We start from the raw sequence: 27,564 nt of genomic DNA, 5'->3' as shown, positions 1-27,564 counted from the left end.
TAGCCTCTATGTAGGCTCTTTACCTGTTCTATGTAGCCTCTATGCAGCCTCTTTACCGGTTCTATGTAGCCTCTATGTAGCCTATTTACCAGTTCTATGTAGCCTCTATGTAGCCTCTTTACCAGTTCTATGTAGCCTCTATGTAGCCTCTTCACCAGTTCTATGTAGCCTCTATGTAGTCTCTTTACCAGTTCTATGTAGCCTATATGTAGCCTCTTCACCAGTTCTATGTAGCCTCTATGTAGCCTCTTTACCTGTTCTATGAAGCTGGCACAGCGGACGGCCTCCTCCATGTGTTCCTGGTCTGAGCGCAGCACGCTACGGATGCTGTCCACCAGCTCCTGGACCTCAGGGGTCAGGTTGCAGTGGGCCGGCTGCTCTAGAAACCTGCTGACCAGCTGCTGGGTGTGTCTGTAGCTCTGGTAGTCCACCATGGAGGAGGGCCGGGGACGCCGTGGGCCTCTAACACTCCGGCGGAGAGTCACTGTCTGGGGCCGGGAGGACTGGGCGGCCAGGGCGGACTTGGAAGTCTGGGTGGAGACCTCGGTGGTCTGCGTGGCTGCTTCACAGCTTAACACTGAGGGAGGAGGGGGTGGAAGAGAGGAAGGGGAGAGAGAGAGGTGGGAGAGAAGGGGGAGAGAGAGAGGGGGGGTGGGAGAGAGGGGAGAGAGAGGGGGAGAGATGGGTGGGAGAGAGGGGAGGGAGAGAAGGGTGAGAGAGAGGGAGGGAGAGAGATAGTGAGAGAGATAGGGGAGTGAGGGGTGGGAGAGAGAGAGACAAGGGTGGGAGAGAGGGTTGGGAGAGAAGGGAGAGAGAAAGAAAGGGGGAGAGAGATGGGGAGAGAGTGTGATGGGAGAGGGGTGGGAGAGAGGGTTGGGAGAGAAGGGAGAGAGAAAGAAATGGGGGAGAGAGATGGGGAGAGAGAGGGATGGGACAGGGGTGGAAGAGAGGGTTGGGAGAGAGAGAGAGAGAGAGAAAGGGGGAGAAAGAGGGGAGAGAGAGGGGAGAGAGTGGTGGGAGAGAGCGGTGGGAGAGAGCGGTGGGAGAGAGGGGAGAGAGAGGGTTGGGGCGTTAGTGTGTCTGTAGAATTGCATGTAGTGGGACATCTGTTGGAAGCATTAGTAAACTGTGCTTTACAGTTTAGCAAACAACAGTTCTGCTATCCCTGTGAGGGAGGTCACACACACACACTCACACACACACACACACCCTCACACAGTCACACACTCACACACTTACAGGGACACAGCGATCCAAATGTGTCTTGCTGACAGATGCAGAGGCTGTAGATTTGGTGATGACAGACAGACTGTTCCAGAACTATACAGTTTATGTGATCCTCTTTTACCTTTGGCAGCCAGGTCCAGCAGCGTCTCTCTTTGGCTGTTGGAGCCACTGTGTGTGTGTGTGTGTGTGTGTGTGTGTGTGTGTGTGTGTGTGTGTGTGTGTGTGTGTGTGTGTGTGTGTGTGTGTGTGTGTGTGTGTGTGTGTGTGTGTGTGTGTGTGACCCTGTCTCACCTTTGGCAGCCAGGTCCAGTAGAACAGGGTCACTGTTAGAGCGCCTGGGCCTCCGGCGCTGAGACCTCCTCATGGGTGGCACAGGAGCACCCTGGTCCTGGGGAGGTCTGGCCTGGCGCAGGGAGGGGGAGGGCGGAGATTGGGGAGAGGGGTGAGATTGGGGAGAGGGGTGAGATTGGGGAGACGGGGGCACTGGAACAACCGTCGTCTGGGGACCAGCATCTGAAACACAGGAATAATAAAGACAATTAGAAGAGGGAGAGGGGTAGAGGTGGAGGGGTAGAGGTGGAGGGGTAGAGGGAGAGGGTAGAGGGAGAGGGGTAGAGGTGGAGGGGTAGAGGGGTAGAGGGGTAGAGGGAGAGGGAGAGGGGTAGAGGGAGAGGGGTAGAGGTGGAGGGGTAGAGGGAGGGGTAGAGGGAGAGGTAGAGGGGTAGAGGGAGAGGGTAGAGGGAGAGGGGTAGAGGGAGAGGGAGAGGGAGAGGGAGAGGGGTAGAGGGAGAGGGGTAGAGGGAGAGGGGTAGAGGGAGAGGGAGAGGGGGAGAGGGAGAGGGGTAGAGGGAGAGGGGTAGAGGGAGAGGGGTAGAGGGAGAGGGGTAGAGGTGGAGGTAGAGGGGTAGAGGGAGAGGGGTAGAGGGAGAGGGGTAGAGGGAGAGGGAGAGGGGTAGAGGGAGAGGGGTAGAGGTGGAGAGGGTAGAGGGAGAGGGGTAGAGGGAGAGGGTAGAGGTGGAGGGGTAGAGGGAGAGGTAGAGGGTAGAGGGAGAGGGGTAGAGGTGGAGGGGTAGAGGTGGAGGGGTAGAGGGAGAGGTAGAGGGGTAGAGGGAGAGGGTAGGATGGAGGGGTAGAGGTGGAGGGGTAGAGGGAGAGGTAGAGGGGTAGAGGGAGAGGGGTAGAGGTGGAGGGGTAGAGGGAGAGGGGTTAGAGGTGGAGGGGTAGAGGTAGAGGGGTAGAGGGAGAGGTAGAGGGGTAGAGGGGTAGAGGGAGAGGTTAGATGGAGAGGGGTAGAGGGGGTAGAGGAGAGGGTGAGAGGGAGAGGGTTAGAGGTAGCGGTCGAGGAGAGGGGTAGAGGAGAGGGGTTTAGAGGGGTTTTCGAGGGAGAAGAAGGGTAGAGGTACGAGGTAGAGGGGTAGAGGGAGAGGGGTAGAGGGAGAGGGGTAGTAGAGGTAGAGGGAGAAGGGGTAGAGGAGAGGGGTTAGAGGGAGCGGGTTAGAGATAGAGAGTAGAGGGTGGTGGTAGGGGAGAGGGGTGGAGAGGGTAGGTTTAGGAGGGAAGGGGGTAGAGATAGAGGTAGAGACGTTTAGGAGGCTAGAGGGGGTAGAGGTTAGAGGTAGAGGGGGGTAGAGGAGAGAGAGGGTAGAGGGAGAGGGTGTTTAGAGGAGATGGGGTTAGAGGGAGAGGGTAGAGATTAGAGGGTTCGGAGATAGAGAGGTAGAGACGTAGAGGGAGAGGGGGTAGGGGTAGAGGTAGAGGGGAGAGGGGTAGAGGTAGAGGTAGAGGGGTAGAGGAGAGGGGTAGAGATAGAGGTAGAGACGTAGAGGGAGAGGGGTAGAGGTAGAGGGGTAGAGGGAGAGGGGTAGAGGTAGAGGGAGAGGGTAGGGGTAGAGGGAGAGGGGTAGAGGGGTAGAGGGAGAGGGGTAGAGGTAGAGGTAGAGGGGTAGAGGGAGAGGGTAGAGGTAGAGGGGTAGAGGGAGAGGGGTAGAGGTAGAGGGGTAGGGGTAGAGGGGTAGGGGTTGAGGGAGATGGACGTGCTACCTGTCCCAGACCTGCTGTCCCAGACCTGCTGGAACCCTGACCTGTTCACCGGACGTGCTACCTGTCCCAGACCTGCTTTCCCAGACCTGCTGGAACCCTGACCTGTTCACCGGACGTTCTACCTGTCCCAGACCTGCTGTTTTCAACTCTCTAGAGACAGCAGGAGCGGTAGAGATACTCTCAAAGATCGGCTATGAAAAAGCCAACTGACACGTACTCTTGAGTTGCTGACTTGTTGCACCCTCGACAACTACTATGATTATTATTATTTGACCATGCTGGTCATTTATGAACATTTGAACATCTTGGCCATGTGCTGTTATAATCTCCACCCGGCACAGCCAGAAGAGGACTGGCCACCCCTCAGAGCCTGGTTCCTCTCTAGGTTTCTTCCTAGGTTCTGGCCTTTCTAGGGAGTTTTTCCTAGCCACCGTGCTTCTACACCTGCATTGCTTGCTGTTTGGGGTTTTAGGCTGGATTTCTGTACAGCACTTTGAGATATCAGCTGATGTAAGAAGGGCTATATAAATAGATTTGATTTGAGATGGGTAGAGGGAGAGGGGTAGAGGGAGAGGTAGAGGGAGAGGGGTAGAGGTAGAGGTAGAGGGGTAGAGGGAGAGGGGCACAGACACAGTTAGAAGGAGAGAGAGTGGGTAGGAGGAAGTGGGGTTAGGAGAGCAGAGAAGGAGCGAGATTAACCTAGAGAAGAGTCCCTTCAGCTAGCTGGTTCTGGGTTCTGTTCACAAACACAAACAGACCCCACAGAGCCCCAGGACAGAAACATATTTAGACCTAACAAAATTATGAGAAAGCAAAAAGATAACTATTTGACACTCTGTATAGAATCAACCAAAAAAACGGAGCAAATTGGAACGCTATCTGTCCCTAGCGTTCCACTCTGTGGCAGAATACCTGACCAATGTCCTTGACTTGGGAGGGGTAGGAGAGGGAGCGGTATGGGGGGTAAGGAAGGGTGAGGGGGGTGGTGGGGTAGGACAGGGAGCGGTATGGGGGGTAAGGAAGGGTGAGGGGGGTGGTGGGGTAGGACAGGGAGCGGTATGGGGGGTAAGGAATGATGGGGGGTAGGACGGGAGCGGTGTGGGGGGGGTAAGGAATGATGGGGGGTAGGACGGGGAGTGGTGTGGGGGGTAAGGAATGATGGGGGGGTAGGACGGGGAGCGGAATGAGGGGGTAAGGAATGAAGGGGGGATAGGACGGGGAGCAGTTTGGGGGTAAGGAATGATGGGGGTAGGACAGGGAGCGGAATGGGGGTAAGGAATGATGGGAGGTAGGACGGGGAGCGGAATGGGGGTAAGGAATGATGGGGGGGTAGGACGGGGAGCGGAATGGGGGTAAGGAATGATGGGGAGGTAGGACGGGGAGCGGAATTGGGGGGTAAGGAATGATGGGGGGTAGGACGGGGAGCGGAATGGGGGTAAGGAATGATGGGAGGTAGGACGGGGAGCGGAATGGGGGGGTAAGGAATGAAGGGGGGATATCACGGGGAGCGGAATGAGGGGGTGGGGGTAGGGGGGGTGACAGATTCTTATTTAGTATAAACAAATACACCTGTAGGGCAACAAATATCTCATCTAGGTTCAAATGACCTGAGAACTTGCTGGGGCAGGGTTATAAGTATCCCCTCCCCATAAGTGTTCAAAGTACTGACCTAGGTTGCTAGGTACTGGATACCCATATAACAATACAAAATATAAACATTTTTCCTGCACACTTTCTTTAGGAATCTCCTTCGAGACATTTATAATTAGAACCATGCTTTGAGAGCTATACGCTCTCCATCCGTCTGTCTTGCTCCTCTCCTCCACCACATCAACTCTTTCTTCCTTCCTCTCTCTGGAGTGTGGGGTGACATATTATACCAGGGTCACACCCAAAGCTCCATCTCTATCACAACAAACCCTGTGACCTCAGAAAGTTAGAAAGTGAACCTTCCAGGTGTGTTTGATCATGATGGCCCTGTCTATCTGACCTTCTGTGAGGTCTCCTCTGACCCTGACACAACTGAATGGGAAAGAGTTGTACTGAAAGGAAAGGGGGATACCTAGTCAGTTATACAACTGAAAGGGGGATACCTAGTCAGTTATACAACTGAAAGGAAAGGGGGATACCTAGTCAGTTATACAACTGAAAGGGAAAGGAGGATACCTAGTCAGTTGTACAACTGAAAGGGAAAGGAGGATACCTAGTCAGTTGTACAACTGAAAGGAAAGGGGGATACCTAGTCAGTTATACAACTGAAAGGAAAGGGGGATACCTAGTCAGTTATACAACTGAAAGGGAAAGGAGGATACCTAGTCAGTTGTACAACTGAAAGGAAAGGGGGATACCTAGTCAGTTATACAACTGAAGGGAAAGGGGGATACCTAGTCAGTTATACAACTGAAAGGGGGATACCTAGTCAGTTATACAACTGAAAGGAAAGGGGGATACCTAGTCAGTTGTACAACTGAAAGGAAAGGGGGATACCTAGTCAGTTATACAACTGAAAGGAAAGGGGGATACCTAGTCAGTTATACAACAGAAAGGAAAGGGGGATACCTAGTCAGTTATACAACTGAAAGGAAAGGGGGATACCTAGTCAGTTGTACAACTGAAAGGAAAGGGGGATACCTAGTCAGTTGTACAACTGAAAGGGAAAGGAGGATACCTAGTCAGTTGTACAACTGAAAGGGGGATACCTAGTCAGTTATACAACTGAAAGGGAAAGGAGGATACCTAGTCAGTTGTACAACTGAAAGGGAAAGGAGGATACCTAGTCAGTTGTACAACTGAAAGGAAAGGGGGATACCTAGTCAGTTATACAACTGAAAGGGAAAGGAGGATACCTAGTCAGTTGTACAACTGAAAGGGAAAGGAGGATACCTAGTCAGTTGTACAACTGAAAGGGGGATACCTAGTCAGTTATACAACTGAAAGGAAAGGGGGATACCTAGTCAGTTGTACAACTGAAAGGGGGATACCTAGTCAGTTATACAACTGAAAGGAAAGGGGGATACCTAGTCAGTTGTACAACTGAAAGGAAAGGGGGATACCTAGTCAGTTGTACAACTGAAAGGGGGATACCTAGTCAGTTATACAACTGAAAGGAAAGGGGGATACCTAGTCAGTTGTACAACTGAAAGGAAAGGGGGATACCTAGTCAGTTGTACAACTGAAAGGAAAGGGGGATACCTAGTCAGTTATACAACTGAAAGGGGGATACCTAGTCAGTTATACAACTGAAAGGAAAGGGGGATACCTAGTCAGTTATACAACTGAAAGGGGGATACCTAGTCAGTTATACAACTGAAAGGGAAAGGAGGATACCTAGTCAGTTGTACAACTGAAAGGGAAAGGAGGATACCTAGTCAGTTGTACAACTGAAAGGAAAGGGGGATACCTAGTCAGTTATACAACTGAAAGGAAAGGGGGATACCTAGTCAGTTGTACAACTGAAAGGAAAGGGGGGATACCTAGTCAGTTATACAACTGAAAGGGGGATACCTAGTCAGTTATACAACATAAAGGAGGATACCTAGTCAGTTATACAACTGAAAGGGGGATACCTAGTCAGTTATACAACTGAAAGGAAAGGGGGATACCTAGTCAGTTGTACAACTGAAAGGGGGATACCTAGTCAGTTATACAACTGAAAGGGGGATACCTAGTCAGTTATACAACTGAAAGGAAAGGGGGATACCTAGTCAGTTGTACAACTGAAAGGAAAGGGGGATACCTAGTCAGTTATACAACTGGAAAGGGGGATACCTAGTCAGTTATACAACTGAAAGGAAAGGGGGATACCTAGTCAGTTATACAACTGAAAGGAAAGGGGGGATACCTAGTCAGTTATACAACTGAAAGGAAAGGGGGATACCTAGTCAGTTATACAACTGAAAGGGGGATACCTAGTCAGTTGTACAACTGAAAGGAAAGGGGGATACCTAGTCAGTTATACAACAGAAAGGAAAGGGGGATACCTAGTCAGTTATACAACTGAAAGGGGGATACCTAGTCAGTTATACAACTGAAAGGGGGATACCTAGTCAGTTATACAACTGAAAGGGGGATACCTAGTCAGTTATACAACTGAAAGGGGGATACCTAGTCAGTTATACAACTGAAAGGGGGATACCTAGTCAGTTATACAACTGAAAGGGGGATACCTAGTCAGTTATACAACTGAAAGGAAAGGGGGATACCTAGTCAGTTATACAACTGAAAGGAAAGGGGGATACCTAGTCAGTTATACAACAGAAAGGAAAGGGGGATACCTAGTCAGTTATACAACTGAAAGGGGGATACCTAGTCAGTTATACAACTGAAAGGAAAGGGGGATACCTAGTCAGTTATACAACTGAAAGGGGGATACCTAGTCAGTTATACAACTGAAAGGGGGATACCTAGTCAGTTATACAACTGAAAGGGGGGATACCTAGTCAGTTATACAACTGAAAGGGGGATACCTAGTCAGTTATACAACTGAAAGGAAAGGGGGATACCTAGTCAGTTATACAACTGAAAGGAAAGGGGGATACCTAGTCAGTTATACAACTGAAAGGAAAGGGGGATACCTAGTCAGTTATACAACTGAAAGGAAAGGGGGATACCTAGTCAGTTATACAACTGAAAGGGGGGATATCTAGTCAGTTATACAACTGAAAGGAAAGGGGGATACCTAGTCAGTTATACAACTGAAAGGAAAGGGGGATACCTAGTCAGTTATACAACTGAAAGGGGGATACCTAGTCAGTTATACAACAGAAAGGGGGATACCTAGTCAGTTGTACAACTGAAAGGAAAGGGGGATACCTAGTCAGTTATACAACTGAAAGGGGGGATATCTAGTCAGTTATACAACTGAAAGGAAAGGGGGATACCTAGTCAGTTATACAACTGAAAGGGGGATACCTAGTCAGTTGTACAACTGAAAGGGGGATACCTAGTCAGTTGTACAACTGAAAGGGGGATACCTAGTCAGTTGTACAACTGAAAGGGGGATACCTAGTCAGTTGTACAACTGAAAGGGGGATACCTAGTCAGTTGTACAACTGAAAGGGGGATACCTAGTCAGTTGTACAACTGAAAGGGGGATACCTAGTCAGTTGTACAACTGAAAGGGGGATACCTAGTCAGTTGTACAACTGAAAGGAAAGGGGGATACCTAGTCAGTTATACAACTGAAAGGAAAGGGGGATACCTAGTCAGTTGTACAACTGAAAGGAAAGGGGGATACCTAGTCAGTTGTACAACTGAAAGGGGGATACCTAGTCAGTTATACAACTGAAAGGGAAAGGGGGATACCTAGTCAGTTATACAACTGAAAGGAAAGGGGGATACCTAGTCAGTTGTACAACAGAAAGGAAAGGGGGATACCTAGTCAGTTATACAACTGAAAGGGGGGATATCTAGTCAGTTATACAACTGAAAGGAAAGGGGGATACCTAGTCAGTTATACAACTGAAAGGAAAGGGGGATACCTAGTCAGTTGTACAACTGAAAGGGAAAGGGGGATACCTAGTCAGTTGTACAACTGAAAGGGGGATACCTAGTCAGTTGTACAACTGAAAGGGAAAGGGGGATACCTAGTCAGTTGTACAACTGAAAGGGGGATACCTAGTCAGTTGTACAACTGAAAGGGGGATACCTAGTCAGTTGTACAACTGAAAGGAAAGGGGGATACCTAGTCAGTTATACAACTGAAAGGAAAGGGGGATACCTAGTCAGTTGTACAACTGAAAGGGGGATACCTAGTCAGTTGTACAACTGAAAGGAAAGGGGGATACCTAGTCAGTTGTACAACTGAAAGGAAAGGGGGATACCTAGTCAGTTATACAACAGAAAGGGGGATACCTAGTCAGTTGTACAACTGAACGGAAAGGGGGATACCTAGTCAGTTATACAACTGAAAGGAAAGGGGGATACCTAGTCAGTTATACAACTGAAAGGAAAGGGGGATACCTAGTCAGTTGTACAACAGAAAGGAAAGGGGGATACCTAGTCAGTTATACAACTGAAAGGAAAGGGGGATACCTAGTCAGTTATACAACTGAAAGGGGGATACCTAGTCAGTTATACAACTGAAAGGAAAGGGGGATACCTAGTCAGTTGTACAACTGAAAGGAAAGGGGGATACCTAGTCAGTTGTACAACTGAAAGGGGGATACCTAGTCAGTTATACAACAGAAAGGAAAGGGGGATACCTAGTCAGTTATACAACAGAAAGGAAAGGAGGATACCTAGTCAGTTATACAACTGAAAGGAAAGGGGGATACCTAGTCAGTTGTACAACAGAAAGGAAAGGAGGATACCTAGTCAGTTATACAACTGAAAGGAAAGGGGGATACCTAGTCAGTTGTACAACTGAAAGGAAAGGGGGATACCTAGTCAGTTATACAACTGAATGCCGTCAACTGAAATGTGTCTTCCACATTTAACCCAACCCCTCTGAATCAGAGAGGTGCAGGAGTGCTGCCTTAATCAACACCCACAGCACCCAGGGAACAGTGGTTAACTGCCTTGCTCAGGAGCAGAACGACAGATCTTTACCTTGTCAGCTCGGGGATTTGATCCAGCAACCTTTCGGTTATTGGCCCAACGCTCTAACCAGTAGGCTGAGAGACATGTAACTGACCCTGTACCGCAGGGTTCCCCAACTGGAGGCCCGTGGGTGGTTTTATCAGTTGGAGAGGTGAGGAGTGATATATGCCAACTAGGAATGAGGGGGATAATTAGGTGGCCATGATGGAATGTGGCCAGGTTGGGAATAAAGCCATGACACCGTGAACACCCCTACACTTACATGGAATGCCAAGGGCTTTTGAATGACCATCTGAAAGATGGCACCCTACCCAGGGTATTGTTCAAGGTTTGAAATTATTATGTTTTAGTCACATATTATATTTTTTGGTGCTCTTTGCAGTCAATTTGCAGTCTAAAAATATGTTTTTATAACGTTCCGGACCCCCGACCATCCGCTCAATAAAACATTGGCCCGGCGGCTGAATCTAGTTGATGAGCCCTACTGTATTGTGTGTTGAGTCACTGTAATAGGCACTTTAAATACATTGTGATTAGACTTGACTGGGTGATCTAGAAACCACTACTGTTACAGAAGCAGTATTGAGAATGTGATCAGTGGTGTCTGTTGTACTGTTGAGATGGTTCTAGAAAATTCTTTCCTCCTGGGCACTGACATCAGGGTCTAGTTTTGATTACCATTTGGTTGACGTGAATAACGTGAATCCAATGTGAAATCAACAACAAAAAATGACAACATGTCATTGGATTTAGGATAAAAGTAGAATATTACGTTGATTACTTTTTTCAAATCAAATCAGTTTTCCACGTTGATTCAACTGTTTTGGTTGAAATGACGTGGAAACAACGCTGATTCAAACAGCTTTGGCCCAGTGGGTTGTTTGAGAATGTTCCAGAATCTGCCTTCTGGCCAAAATAAGTTACGACACATTTAAATCTACTCCCTTTTGACAAACATTTGTCTCTCTACTCTAACACTGTATAACACTTCAGTATGAAACTGCACATTTCACAGTGATTACAGAAAAGAAAAAAGATTTCCTGTACCAAGCTGTATGTGTCAAACTGACTGAGTTTGTGAGAGCTAGAAAGACAGTGGTGAATGTAACACATGAGACTGAAATAAATGTTATTTTAATACATTGATGAAATAACTGTCAGTGGGGGAATCTATCTTTGATGACAGGGCAAGGTTATGTCCCATTCATCTGACTGGGATATTTATAGCAGTACTTTCACTGTAACTACAGCAGTACACTGGGATACAGTAACTACAGCAATACACTGGGATACAGTAACTATAGCAGTACACTGGGATACAGTAACTACAGCAATACACTGGGATACAGTAACTACAGCAATACACTGGGATACAGTAACTATAGCAGTACACTGGGCTACAGTAACTATAGGAGTACACTGGGATACAGTAACTATAGGAGTACACTGGGATACAGTAACAACAGCAGTACACTGGGATACAGTAACTATAGCAATACACTGGGATACAGTAACTATAGCAATACACTGGGATACAGTAACTATAGCAATACACTGGGATACAGTAACTATAGCAGTACACTGGGATACAGTAACTATAGCAATACACTGGGATACAGTAACTATAGCAGTACACTGGGATACAGTTACTACAGCAGTACACTGGGATACAGTAACTATAGCAATACACTGGGATACAGTAACTATAGCAATACACTGGGATACAGTAACTATAGCAGTACACTGGGATACAGTAACTATAGCAATACACTGGGATACAGTAACTATAGCAGTACACTGGGATACAGTAACTATAGCAATACACTGGGATACAGTAACTATAGCAGTACACTGGGATAGAGTAACTATAGCAATACACTGGGATACAGTAACTATAGCAATACACTGGGATACAGTAACTACAGCAGTACACTGGGATACAGTAACTATAGCAATACACTGGGATACAGTAACTATAGCAATACACTGGGATACAGTACCTATGGCAATACACTGGGATACAGTAACTATAGCAATACACTGGGATACAGTAACTACAGCAATACACTGGGATACAGTAACTATAGCAATACACTGGGATACAGTAACTATAGCAATACACTGGGATACAGTAACTATAGCAATACACTGGGATACAGTAATTTGAGCAATACACTGGGATACAGTAACTATAGCAATACACTGGGATACAGTAACTATAGCAGTACACTGGGATACAGTAACTATAGTATTACACTGGGATACAGTAACTATAGCAGTACACTGGGATACAGTAACTATAGCAGTACACTGGGATACAGTAACTATAGCAATACACTGGGATACAGTAACTTGAGCAATACACTGGGATACACTAACTATAGCAATACACTGGGATACAGTAACTATAGCAGTACACTGGGATACAGTAACTATAGCAATACACTGGGATACAGTAACTATAGCAGTACACCGGGATACAGTAACTATAGCAGTACACTGGGATACAGTAACTATAGCAATACACTGGGATACAGTAACTATAGCAGTACACCGGGATACAGTAACTATAGAAGTACACTGGGATACAGTAACTATAGCAATACACTGGGATACAGTAACTATAGCAGTACACTGGGATACAGTAACTACAGCAATACACTGGAATACAGTAACTATAGCAGTACACTGGGATACAGTAACTATAGCAGTACACTGGGATACAGTAACTATAGCAATACACTGGGATACAGTAACTATAGCAATACACTGGGATACAGTAACTACAGCAGTACACTGGGATACAGTAACTATAGCAGTACACTGGGATACAGTAACTATAGCAGTACACTGGGATACAGTAACTATAGCAATACACTGGGATACAGTAACTATAACAGTACACTGGGATACAGTAACTATAGCAGTACACTGGGATACAGTAACTATGGCAATACACTGGGATACAGTAACTTGAGCAATACACTGGGATACAGTAACTATAGCAGTACACTGGGATACAGTAACTATAGCAATACACTGGGATACAGTAACTTGAGCAATACACTGGGATACAGTAACTATAGCAATACACTGGGATACAGTAACTATAGCAGTACACCGGGATACAGTAACTATAGCAGTCCCCTTGGATACAGTAACTATAGCAATACACTGGGATACAGTAACTATAGCAGTACACTGGGATACAGTAACTATAGCAATACACTGGGATACAGTAACTACAGCAGTACACTGGGATACAGTAACTATAGCAGTACACTGGGATACAGTAACTATAGCAATACACTGGGATACAGTAACTATAGCAGTACACTGGGATACAGTGACTATAGCAATACACTGGGATACAGTAACTATAGCAATACACTGGGATACAGTAACTATAGCAATACAAAGGGATACAGTAACTATAGCAATACACTGGGATACAGTAACAACAGCAGTTCACTGGGATACATAATCCATAAAAGTACACTGGGATACAGTAACTATAGCAATACACTGGGATACAGTAACTATAGCAATACACTGGGATACAGTAACTACAGCAGTACACTGGGATACAGTAACTATAGCAATACACTGGGATACAGTAACTATAGCAATACACTGGGATACAGTAACTATAGCAGTACACTGGGATACAGTAACAACAGCAGTACACTGGAATACAGTAACTATAGCAGTACACTGGGATACAGTAACTATAGCAATACACTGGGATACAGTAACTATGGCAATACACTGGGATACAGTAACTATAGCAGTCCCCTTGGATACAGTAACTATAGCAATACACTGGGATACAGTAACAACAGCAGTACACTGGGATACAGTAACTATAGCAGTACACTGGGATACAGTAACTATAGCAGTACACTGGGATACAGTAACTATGGCAGTACACTGGGATACAGTAACTATAGCAATACACTGGGATACAGTAACTATAGCAATACACTGGGATACAGTAACTTGAGCAATACACTGGGATACATTAACTATAGCAGTACACTGGGATACAATAACTACAGCAGTACACTGGGATACAGTAACAACAGCTGTACACTGGGATACAGTAACTATAGCAATACACTGGCATACAGTAACTATAGCAATACGCTGGGATACTAACTATAGCAATACACTGGGATACAGTAACTATAGCAGTACACTGCGTTACAGTAACTATAGCAATACACTGGGATACATTAACTTGAGCAATACACTGGGATACATTAACTATAGCAGTACACTGGGATACAATAACTACAGCAGTACACTGGGATACAGTAACAACAGCTGTACACTGGCATACAGTAACTATAGCAATACAATGGCATACAGTAACTATAGCAGTACACTGGGATACAGTAACTATAGCAATACACTGGGATACAGTAACAACAGCAGTACACTGGAATACAGTAACTATAGCAGTACACTGGGATACAGTAACTATAGCAATACACTGGGATACAGTAACTATGGCAATACACTGGGATACAGTAACTATAGCAGTCCCCTTGGATACAGTAACTATAGCAATACACTGGGATACAGTAACAACAGCAGTACACTGGGATACAGTAACTATAACAGTACACTGGGATACAGTAACTATAGCAGTACACGGGGATACAGTAACTACAGCAGTACACTGGGATACAGTAACTACAGCTGTACACTGGCATACAGTAACTATAGCAATACAATGGCATACAGTAACTATAGCAATACACTGGGATACAGTAACTATAGCAATACACTGGGATACAGTATCTATAGCAATACACTGGGATACAGTAACTATAGCAATACACTGGGATACAGTAACAACAGCAGTACACTGGGATACAGTAACTATAGCAATACACTGGGATACAGTAACTATAGCAATACACTGGGATACAGTAACTATAGCAATACACTGGGATACAGTAACAACAGCAGTACACTGGGATACAGTAACTATAGCAATACACTGGGATACAGTAACTACAGCAGTCCCCTTGGATACAGTAACTATAGCAGTACACCGGGATACAGTAACTATAGCAGTCCCCTTGGATATAGTAACTATAGCAATACACTGGGATACAGTAACTATAGCAGTACACTGGGATACAGTAACTATAGCAATACACTGGGATACAGTAACTACAGCAGTACACTGGGATACAGTAACTATAGCAATACACTGGGATACAGTAACTATAGCAGTCCCCTTGGATACAGTAACTATAGCAATACACTGGGATACAGTAACTATAGCAATACACTGGGATACAGTAACTACAGCAGTACACTGGGATACAGTAACAACAGCTGTACACTGGGATACAGTAACTATAGCAATACACTGGGATACAGTAACTATAGCAATACACTGGGATACAGTAACTTGAGCAAAACACTGGGATACATTAACTATAGCAGTACACTGGGATACAATAACTACAGCAGTACACTGGGATACAGTAACAACAGCTGTACACTGGGATACAGTAACTATAGCAATACACTGGCATACAGTAACTATAGCAATACACTGGGATACTAACTATAGCAATACACTGGGATACAGTAACTATAGCAGTACACTGGGATACAGTAACTATAGCAATACACTGGGATACAGTAACTTGAGCAATGCACTGGGATACATTAACTATAGCAGTACACTGGGATACAATAACTACAGCAGTACACTGGGATACAGTAACGACAGCTGTACACTGGCATACAGTAACTATAGCAATACAATGGCATACAGTAACTATAGAAGTACACTGGGATACAGTAACTATAGCAATACACTGGCATACAGTAACTATAGCAGTACACTGGGATACAGTAACAACAGCAGTACACTGGAATACAGTAACTATAGCAGTACACTGGGATACAGTAACTATAGCAATACACTGGGATACAGTAACTATGGCAATACACTGGGATACAGTAACTATAGCAGTCCCCTTGGATACAGTAACTATAGCAATGCACTGGGATACAGTAACAACAGCAATACACTGGGATACAGTAACTATAGCAGTACACTGGGATACAATAACTACAGCAGTACACTGGGATACAGTAACAACAGCTGTACACTGGCATACAGTAACTATAGCAATACAATGGCATACAGTAACTATAGCAGTACACTGGGATACAGTAACTATAGCAATACACTGGGATACAGTAACTATAGCAGTACACTGGGATACAGTAACAACAGCAGTACACTGGGATACAGTAACTATAGCAGTACACTGGGATACAGTAACTATAGCAATACACTGGGATACAGTAACTATGGCAATACACTGGGATACAGTAACTATAGCAGTCCCCTTGGATAGAGTAACTATAGCAATACACTGGGATACAGTAACAACAGCAGTACACTGGGATACAGTAACTATAGCAGTACACTGGGATACAGTAACTATAGCAGTACACTGGGATACAGTAACTACAGCAGTACACTGGGATACAGTAACTACAGCTGTACACTGGATACAGTAACTATAGCAATACACTGGCATACAGTAACTATAGCAATACACTGGGATACAGTAACTATAGCAATACACTGGGATACAGTAACTATAGCAATACACTGGGATACAGTAACTACAGCAGTACACTGGGATACAGTAACTATAGCAGTACACTGGGATACAGTAACTATGGCAGTACACTGGGATACATTAACTATAGCAGTACACTGGGATACAGTAACTACAGCAGTACACTGGGATAGAGTAACTACAGCTGTACACTGGCATACAGTAACTATAGCAATACAATGGCATACAGTAACTATAGCAATACACTGGGATACAGTAACTATAGCAATACACTGGGATACAGTAACTATAGCAATACACTGGGATACAGTAACAACAGCAGTACACTGGGATACAGTAACTATAGCAATACACTGGGATACAGTAACTACAGCAGTCCCCTTGGATACAGTAACTATAGCAGTACACCGGGATACAGTAACTATAGCAGTCCCCTTAGATACAGTAACTATAGCAATACACTGGGATACAGTAACTATAGCAGTACACTGGGATACAGTAACTATAGCAATACACTGGGATACAGTAACTACAGCAGTACACTGGGATACAGTAACTATAGCAATACACTGGGATACAGTAACTACAGCAGTCCCCTTGGATACAGTAACTATAGCAGTACACTGGGATACAGTAACAACAGCTGTACACTGGCATACAGTAACTATAGCAATACAATGGCATACAGTAACTATAGCAGTACACTGGGATACAGTAACTATAGCAATACACTGGGATACAGTAACTATAGCAGTACACTGGGATACAGTAACAACAGCAGTACACTGGAATACAGTAACTATAGCAGTACACTGGGATACAGTAACTATAGCAATACACTGGCAAACAGTAACTATAGCAATACACTGGGATACAGTAACAACAGCAGTACACTGGGATACGGTAACTATAGCAATACACTGGGATACAGTAACTACAGCAGTCCCCTTGGATACAGTAACTATAGCAATACACTGGGATACAGTAACTATAGCAATACACTGGGATACAGTAACTACAGCAGTACACTGGGATACAGTAACTATAGCAATACACTGGGATACAGTAACTATAGCAATACACTGGGATACAGTAACAACAGCAGTACACTGGGATACAGTAACTATAGCAATACACTGGGATACAGTAACTACAGCAGTCCCCTTGGATACAGTAACTATAGCAGTACACCGGGATACAGTAACTATAGCAGTACCCTTGGATACAGTAACTATAGCAATACACTGGGATACAGTAACTATAGCAGTACACTGGGATACAGTAACTATAGCAATACACTGGGATACAGTAACTATAGCAGTACACTGGGATACAGTAACAACAGCAGTACACTGGAATACAGTAACTATAGCAGTACACTGGGATACAGTAACTATAGCAATACACTGGGATACAGTAACTATGGCAATACACTGGGATACAGTAACAACAGCAGTACACTGGGATACAGTAACTATAGCAATACACTGGGATACAGTAACTACAGCAGTCCCCTTGGATACAGTAACTATAGCAGTCCCCTTGGATACAGTAACTATAGCAATACACTCGGATACAGTAACTATAGCAGTACACTGGGATACAGTAACTATAGCAATACACTGGGATACAGTAACTACAGCAGTACACTGGGATACAGTAACTATAGCAATACACTGGGATACAGTAACAACAGCAGTACACTGGGATACAGTAACTATAGCAATACACTGGGATACAGTAACTACAGCAGTCCCCTTGGATACAGTAACTATAGCAGTACACCGGGATACAGTAACTATAGCAGTCCCCTTGGATACAGTAACTATAGCAATACACTGGGATACAGTAACTATAGCAGTACACTGGGATACAGTAACTATAGAAATACACTGGGATACAGTAACTACAGCAGTACACTGGGATACAGTAACTATAGCAATACACTGGGATACAGTAACTACAGCAGTCCCCTTGGATACAGTAACTATAGCAGTACACTGGGATACAGTAACAACAGCTGTACACTGGCATACAGTAACTATAGCAATACAATGGCATATAGTAACTATAGCAGTACACTGGGATACAGTAACTATAGCAGTACACTGGGATACAGTAACAACAGCAGTACACTGGAATACAGTAACTATAGCAGTACACTGGGATACAGTAACTATAGCAATACACTGGGATACAGTAACTATGGCAATACACTGGGATACAGTAACTATAGCAGTCCCCTTGGATACAGTAACTATAGCAATACACTGGGATACAGTAACAACAGCAATACACTGGGATACAGTAACTATAGCAGTACACTGGGATACAATAACTACAGCAGTACACTGGGATACAGTAACAACAGCTGTACACTGGCATACATTAACTATAGCAATACAATGGCATACTGTAACTATAGCAGTACACTGGGATACAGTAACTATAGCAATACACTGGGATACAGTAACTATAGCAGTACACTGGGATACAGTAACAACAGCAGTACACTGGGATACAGTAACTATAGCAGTACACTGGGATACAGTAACTATAGCAATACACTGGGATACAGTAACTATGGCAATACACTGGGATACAGTAACTATAGCAATACACTGGGATACAGTAACAACAGCAGTACACTGGGATACAGTAACTATAGCAATACACTGGGATACAGTAACTACAGCAGTCCCCTTGGATACAGTAACTATAGCAGTACACCGGGATACAGTAACTATAGCAGTCCCCTTGGATACAGTAACTATAGCAATACACTAGGATACAGTAACTATAGCAGTACACTGGGATACAGTAACTATAGCAATACACTGGGATACAGTAACTACAGCAGTACACTGGGATACAGTAACTATAGCAATACCCTGGGATACAGTAACTACAGCAGTCCCCTTGGATACAGTAACTATAGCAGTACACTGGGATACAGTAACAACAGCTGTACACTGGCATACAGTAACTATAGCAATACAATGGCATACAGTAACTATAGCAGTACACTGGGATACAGTAACTATAGCAATACACTGGGATACAGTAACTATAGCAGTACACTGGGATACAGTAACAACAGCAGTACACTGGAAAACAGTAACTATAGCAGTACACTGGGATACAGTAACTATAGCAATACACTGGGATACAGTAACTATGGCAATACACTGGGATACAGTAACTATAGCAGTCCCCTTGGATACAGTAACTATAGCAATACACTGGGATACAGTAACAACAGCAGTACACTGGGATACAGTAACTATAGCAGTACACTGGTATACAGTAACTATAGCAGTACACTGGGATACAGTAACTATGGCAGTACACTGGGATACAGTAACTATAGCAATACACTGGGATACAGTAACTATAGCAATACACTGGGATACAGTAACTTGAGCAATACACTGGGATACATTAACTATAGCAGTACACTGGGATACAATAACTACAGCAGTACACTGGGATACAGTAACAACAGCTGTACACTGGGATACAGTAACTATAGCAATACACTGGCATACAGTAACTATAGCAATACACTGGGATACTAACTATAGCAATACACTGGGATACAGTAACTATAGCAGTACACTGGGATACAGTAACTATAGCAATACACTGGGATACTAACTATGGCAGTACACTGGGATACAGTAACTATAGCAATACACTGGGATACAGTAACTACAGCAGTACACTGGGATACAGTAACTATAGCAATACACTGGGATACAGTAACTATAGCAATACACTGGGATACAGTAACTATAGCAATACACTGGGATACAGTAACTTGAGCAATACACTGGGATACAGTAACTATTGCAATACAGTGGGATACAGTAACTATAGCAGTACACTGGGATACAGTAACTATAGCAATACACTGGGATACAGTAACTTGAGCAATACACTGGGATACAGTAACTATACCAATACACTGGGATACAGTAACTTGAGCAATACACTGGGATACAGTAACTATAGCAATACACTGGGATACAGTAACTATAGCAGTACACTGGGATACAGTAACTATAGCAATACACTGGGATACAGTAACTATAGCAGTACACCGGGATACAGTAACTATAGCAGTACACTGGGATACAGTAACTATAGCAATACACTGGGATACAGTAACTATAGCAATACACTGGGATACAGTAACTATAGCAATACACCGGGATACAGTAACTATAGCAATACACTGGGATACAGTAACTATAGCAGTACACTGGGATACAGTAACTATAGCAATACACTGGGATACAGTAACTATAGCAGTACACTGGGATACAGTAACTATAGCAATACACTGGGATACAGTAACTATAGCAATACACTGGGATACAGTAACTTGAGCAATACACTGGGATACAGTAACTATAGCAGTACACTGGGATACAGTAACTATAGCAGTACACTGGGATACAGTAACTACAGCAGTACACTGGGATACAGTAACTACAGCTGTACACTGGCATACAGTAACTATAGCAATACACTGGCATACAGTAACTATAGCAATACACTGGGATACTAACTATGGCAGTACACTGGGATACTAACTATGGCAGTACACTGGGATAAAGTAACTATAGCAATACACTGGGATACAGTAACTACAGCAATACACTGGGATACTAACTATGGCAGTACACTGGGATACAGTAACTATAGCAATACACTGGGATACTAACTATGGCAGTACACTGGGATACAGTAACTATAGCAATACACTGGGATACAGTAACTACGGCAATACACTGGGATACTAACTATGGCAGTACACTGGGATACAGTAACTATAGCAATACACTGGAATACAGTAACTATAGCAGTACACTGGGATACAGTAACTATAGCAATATACTGGGATACAGTAACTATAGCAGAACACTGGGATACAGTAACTATAGCAATACACTGGGATACAGTAACTATAGCAGTACACTGGGATACAGTAACTATAGTAATACACTGGGATACAGTAACTATTGCAATACACTGGAATACAGTAACTATAGCAGTACACTGGGATACAGTAACTACAGCAGTACACTTGGATACAGTAACTATAGCAGTACACTGGGATACAGTAACTACAGCAGTACACTGGGATACAGTAACTATAGCAATACACTGGGATACAGTAACTATAGCAGTACACTGGGATACAGTAACTATAGCAATACACTGGGATACAGTAACTATAGCAATACACTGGGATACAGTAACTATAGCAGTACACTGGGATACAGTAACTATAGCAATACACTGGGATACAGTAACTATAGCAATACACTGGGATACAGTAACTATAGCAATTCACTGGGATACAGTAACTATAGCAATACACTGGGATACAGTAACTATAGCAGTACACTGGGATACAGTAACTATAGCAATACACTGGCATACAGTAACTATAGCAATACACTGGGATACTAACTATGGCAGTACACTGGGATACAGTAACTATAGCAATACACTGGGATACAGTAACTATAGCAGTACACTGGGATACAGTAACTATAGCAGTACGCTGAGATACACAAAAAATAGCAGTACTTTCAGTAGGATAACTATAGACCTCCAACCAGGACTTTTTGCAATATACGGTGTGGGTCTGGGGAATACTTTGTTAACACACACGCACACACGCAAACACGCAAAAACACACACACACACACACACACACACACACACACACACACACACACACACACACACACACACACACACACACACACACACACACACAGCTTTAGCAATAGTTTTTTCATGATGAAGCATGTATTCATGTAAAGATATGAGAGATTCCCAATTTTTATTTTTCAAGGTTTGGATATGCCCAAATGTCCTCCATTGACAGTTTTGCAAATAGTGAGCTGAAATCTGCCATAAAAAGTCTGTCATGTATAGGCCAAGTATGTCTTTGTGTATGTCTGTCTGTGTGAAATTCTATGGTTTTTCGCCCATCCATCCATCCATCCATCCATCCATCCATGCGTCCTACCTCTAACAGAAGTACCCGCCTCCGAGCGGTCACTCCGCTCCTCCATCAACTCAGTCAGATCTGTCATGGCAATCTGTATCTCTGTCTCCTAAACAGAAACACACAGCAGAGATATTTGGGGTCAGAGATTTAGAGATATTAATGATAGAGATATTAAAAGGTATTGGGGTCATGTCCAGAGATTTACAGATATTAATGATAGAGATATTAAAATAATATTGTTTACATGCAAAAGATGCTACATTATGCATCTATTCATTACCTTTATTCATATTTATTCATCATGCTTTATCTTACAATCACTATTGTTATTGGCATTAAATAATGGGGAACAATTTATTTGAAAGGTACCTACACCAGGACTTTATAGCACATTCATAAGCCATACATAGCCCATTCATAAGCCATACATAGTCCATTCATAACCCATACATAGCACATTTACAGTGCATTCGACAAGTATTCAGACCCCTTGACTTTTTCCACATTTTGTTACGTTACAGCCTTATTCTAAAATTGATTAAATAAATAAAACATCTCATCAATCTACCCACAATACCCCATAATGACTAAATTAAAACAGCTTTTTAGATTTATTTGCAAATGTATAAAAAAATATAGAAATACCTTATTTACATAAGTATTCAGACCCTTTGCTATGAGACTTGAAATTGAGCTCAGGTTCATCCTGTTTCCATTGATCATCCTTGAGATGTTTCTACAACTTGATTGGAGTCCACCTGTGGTAAATTCAGTTGATTGGACATGATTTGGAAAGGCACACACCTGTCTATATAAGGTCCAACAGTTGACAGTGCATGTCAGAGCAAAAACCAAGCCATGAGGTCGAAGGAATTGTCCATAGAGCTCCGAGACAGGATTGTGTCGAGTCACAGATCAGAGGAAGGGTACCAACACATTTCTGCAGCATTGAAGGTCCCTAAGAACACAGTGGCCTCCATCATTCTTAAATGGAAGAAGTTAGGAACCACCAATACTCTTCCTAGAGCTGGCCCCCCTGCAAAACTGAACAATTGGGGGACAAGGGCCTTGGTCAGGGAGGTGACCAAGAATTGTGGTGGATATCAAATAAGGACCTGCGGGAGTCCAACTCAAACCAAGATTCTTTATTTCTGAGCTCACAGAGAATAACAGAGTGACACAGTGCAGTGTAGACAGTGTGAATTCTGAAGCATTGGGTGATAAGCACATATCTTTATAGTTTCCTGTTCTTGGGCTGGACTCTCAGTTCTCCTTTTATCTATACAACGACACAGGAGCAAGCTGGTTTGTAACCCAGCACGATACTCCCAAGAACAGGAGATTATAATAAGACAGTTTCACAAGGTTAGTCACATACTCAGTTATGTGGACAAATACAATTACAATTTCCCACTACACTCCTCCCTTTTGTTAATCCCTTAACAATGATTTCATCAATTTTAAATGTAGCAAGCTTCTAAAGGCATAATATCCTGTAGTCCACCAATTCTTCCACGTCTCATCCGTTGAGAGACTGAGTTTAAAACCTTTAACCCTTCACACACACCATTTACAGTTCTAACTTGCCAGTTTCTGCTGATGATTAGGTATAACAATGAAATAACACAATGCCAAGAGTTTGCAAAGTTATCATCAAGGCAAAGTGTGGCTACTTTGAAGAATCTAAAATATATTTTTGATTTGTTTAACACTTTTTTGGTTACTACATGATTCAATATGTGTTATTTCATAGTTTTGATGTCTTCACTATTATTCTACAATGTAGAAAATAGTAAAAATAAAGAAAAACCCTAGAATGAGAAGGTGTGTCCAAACTTTTGACTGGTACTGTATGTAAAAGTGATATTTCAGTTTTTTATTTTGAATAAAAACCTGTTTTTGCTTTGTCATTATGGAGTATTGTGGGTTGATTGAAGAGAGGCGAAAAAAAACAATCGAATACATTTTTGAATAAAGCTGTAAAGTAAGAAAATGTGGAAAAAGTCAAGGGGTCTCAATACTTTCCGAATGCCCTGTATAAGGCGTGCCTGAACATTGTGTGTACCTGTGTTGCGGTGGCGAGGGCGGAGCCTCCTGTAACAGCCTCGTATGGAGGAGGAGGATCAAGAGGACAGAACACCTCTACTCCTTTAATCCTGGCTGCATAGACAGGAGGCAGAGGTATCACACTGTCCCCAAACATCCTGCGAGCCAGCCGCGGGGTGTAGGAGTAGAAGGTTGAGAAGTAGGAAGGTGGAGGAGCCGGGGGAACAAACTCATCTAGGTCAGGGACAATATTTGGCTCCTCCCCTTCCTCTGTGATTGGCCTGGGGTCATCCTATCAGAAAGAGGGAGGAAAAGGAAAAGAGATGACGACAGAAGAAGCCACTTATTGAGATGCATCTTTAATGTTGAAAAACACAACAATCACTCATTGGCCACACTGGAGATTCTTCTGTTATGTGATGCAGATTCTAACCTACATGATTGGTTGAGCCTGGAGTTCTGAGGCCGTGTGATTGGTTATGATGGGGTATTATGATAGCCTTACCATACATGGGCGTCGTGTGGTGAAGATCTGTAGGTACCGCAGGGCAGCAGCCACCAGGCATACTGCAGTGGTCAGAGCATTCAGAACACACAGAGCAAACAGAACCTTCTAGAAACAGACAGACAGGAGGCAGAGTTAGCAATAACCACCCACAAACATCTTATCTCACTATACGGTGTAATATGATGACAATGAACGCACATTCTCTCTCACACACAGACACGTATGAACACACACACACACACACACACACACACACACACACACACACACACACACACACACACACACACACACACACACACACACACACACACACACACACACACACACACACACCTTGAGCAGGACCCTCATGGTGTTACAGGAGTGACCAGGGTAGAGTTTGAGTAGTTTCTCCTCAGGGCACATGGGGATCTGGGGACAACAGTTACACACGTCTCCCGCCTCGCTCTGAAACACACAACACACACACACACACACACACACACACACACACCAGATACATGGCCGTTAGACTCACTTTAAAACACACAACAGAACAGGAAGAAGAAATGTCCAGACAACACAGACTGTGCCTCATCTCAACCTATTCTAATATTGTCAACACTGTCAACCAGAAGAAATGAAGGAGGAGGGAGGGAAGGAGGGAAGGAAGGGATGGAGAGAAGGGAGGGAACGAAGGAATGAAGGGAGAGAAGGCCGGCAAGGAGGGAAGGTAAGGGGGAGGAAGGAAAGGAGAGAGAGAGAGAAGGAGGGAAGAGAAGGGAGGGAGAGATGGGAGGGAAGGGGGAAGGGAACGAAGGAAAGGAGAGAAGGGAGGGAAGGAAGGAAGGAAGGGAAGGAATGAAGGAGGGAGGGAGGAAGGGAGGGAGGGAGGAAGGAAGGGAAGGAGGGAAGGAAGGAGACAGAACGAGGCTAAGGAGGGAAGCTGGTAAGAGAGACACACATCAACAGAGAGTGAAAGCAAGAGATATTTCACCTTCAGGCGTGTACATTTTTATCCCCCTCTCTCGCTCTCCCTCCCTCCTCCCCATCCCTCTCTCTGTCTCCTCCCCCATCCAACTCTCCCTACTCCCCCATACCCCTCTCTATCTCTCTCCTCCCCATCTCTCTCTCTCTCTCTCCATCCCTCTCTCTCCCTCCCTGCCTCACTCCATCCTTCTCTCTCTCCCTCGCTGTTCTTCTCACTCTCTCTCCATGTCCCTCTCTCTCTCTCTCTCTCAATCCCCCACCCTCCTCCTCCAGGGCAGTTAATGTTACACCAGATTAGAGGAGCAGATGGTCTGGACGGGAGACTCTATTACTCACCCAGAGAGAGGGGAGACTAGGGCAAACCACTGCACCACGGGGGGGCAACATAAACCCACCCTACCCTGCTCTGCCCTCACCTCTTATCTCATCTCAGCCTCACATTACACAGGCACCGGTGTGAATGTGTGTGTGTGTGTGTGTGTGTGTGTTTGTGAACTGTGTGTGTGTTTGTGAACTGTGTATGTGTGTGTGCATCCACTCGCGTGTTTGTCAACGCCCAGATCTCAGCACCAGTCTGAGCCAATACACAGCTTGTGTTCAATGAGGTTTTGTGGCGGCAGGAGTTCCAGCAGGTCTATCATCTGAGCTCCTGTCTAGCTGGCTAGGATAATAAACTGGGCCATGTTGATATCCCTGCAACTAGAACCAGCCCTGGTCTGATTCCCAAATGGAACCTTATTCTGTTTATAGGGCACTACATTACACCAGGGCCCATAAGGACACTGGTCAAAAGTATTGCACTATGTAGGGAATAGGATGCTCTTTGGGACACAGCCCTAGGTCTCTGCGTGGGTCTGGTTGGACTAATGAAGCGATGACTGTTGTGATGATGTAGAGAGGAGAGGAGAGGAGAGGAGAGGAGAGGAGAGGAGACAGTGATGAGGTAGATACCTCTGGTAGAGAGGAGAGGAGAGGAGAGGAGAGGAGAGGAGAGGAGAGGAGAGGACAGGACAGGACAGGAGAGGACAGGACAGGAGAGGACAGGACAGGAGAGGAGACAGTGATGAGGTAGATACCTCTGGTAGAGAGGAAGGAGAGGAAGAGAGACATCCGCTAACACCATGGATGGATAGACAGAGGAGAGGTCTGAGGCAGACCCAGACTTAATGCACCTACCTACAGGTCTATGCTGTCATGATGCTAAAAAGGGTGTGTGTATGTGTGTCTCACCAGTTGGCAGTTGGTCATGGTGGAGACCAGCTGAGCCCCCTGGCAGCAGAGGATGAAGCCAGCCAGGTTGAGGAGAACACACACCACCGACAGCAGGACAAACAGATTCACCTGGGAGAGGAGCGGGAGTAGAGAGAGGAGGGAGAGGGGAGAAGGGGAGGAGAGAGAGGAGGGAGAGGGGGAGGAGAGAGAGGAGGGAGAGCGGGGAGGAGAGAGAGGAGGGAGAGCGGGGAGGAGAGAGAGGAGGGAGAGGAACGGGTGTAGAGAGAGGAGGGAGAGGGGGAGGAGACAGAGGAGGGAGAGCGGGGAGGAGAGAGAGGAGGGAGAGGGGGAGGAGACAGAGGAGG

General features: G+C 44.6%; 1 protein-coding gene across 1 annotated transcript in view; it reads right to left on the bottom strand.

The window, feature by feature from the left end:
* Positions 1-27,564, bottom strand: part of LOC115200541 (protein FAM189A2) — a 57,653-nt gene that overhangs the window by 7,847 nt on the left and 22,242 nt on the right. Inside the window, exons 3-9 of the mRNA XM_029763669.1 lie at positions 27,218-27,328; positions 25,352-25,465; positions 25,013-25,120; positions 24,527-24,799; positions 22,480-22,567; positions 1,519-1,740; positions 255-577 (exon numbers count right to left, since the gene is read on the bottom strand). Of these exons, the coding sequence (XP_029619529.1) occupies positions 255-577; positions 1,519-1,740; positions 22,480-22,567; positions 24,527-24,799; positions 25,013-25,120; positions 25,352-25,465; positions 27,218-27,328 (1,239 nt within the window). The remainder of the gene's footprint in view (positions 1-254; positions 578-1,518; positions 1,741-22,479; positions 22,568-24,526; positions 24,800-25,012; positions 25,121-25,351; positions 25,466-27,217; positions 27,329-27,564) is intronic.

The sequence above is a fragment of the Salmo trutta genome, chromosome 9 (genome assembly GCF_901001165.1).
Source record: "Salmo trutta chromosome 9, fSalTru1.1, whole genome shotgun sequence".
Classification (NCBI taxonomy): Eukaryota; Metazoa; Chordata; class Actinopteri; order Salmoniformes; family Salmonidae; genus Salmo; species Salmo trutta.
The sequence above is the reverse complement of the archived record's forward strand: the minus strand, read 5'-3'. Positions and strand labels throughout refer to the sequence as shown.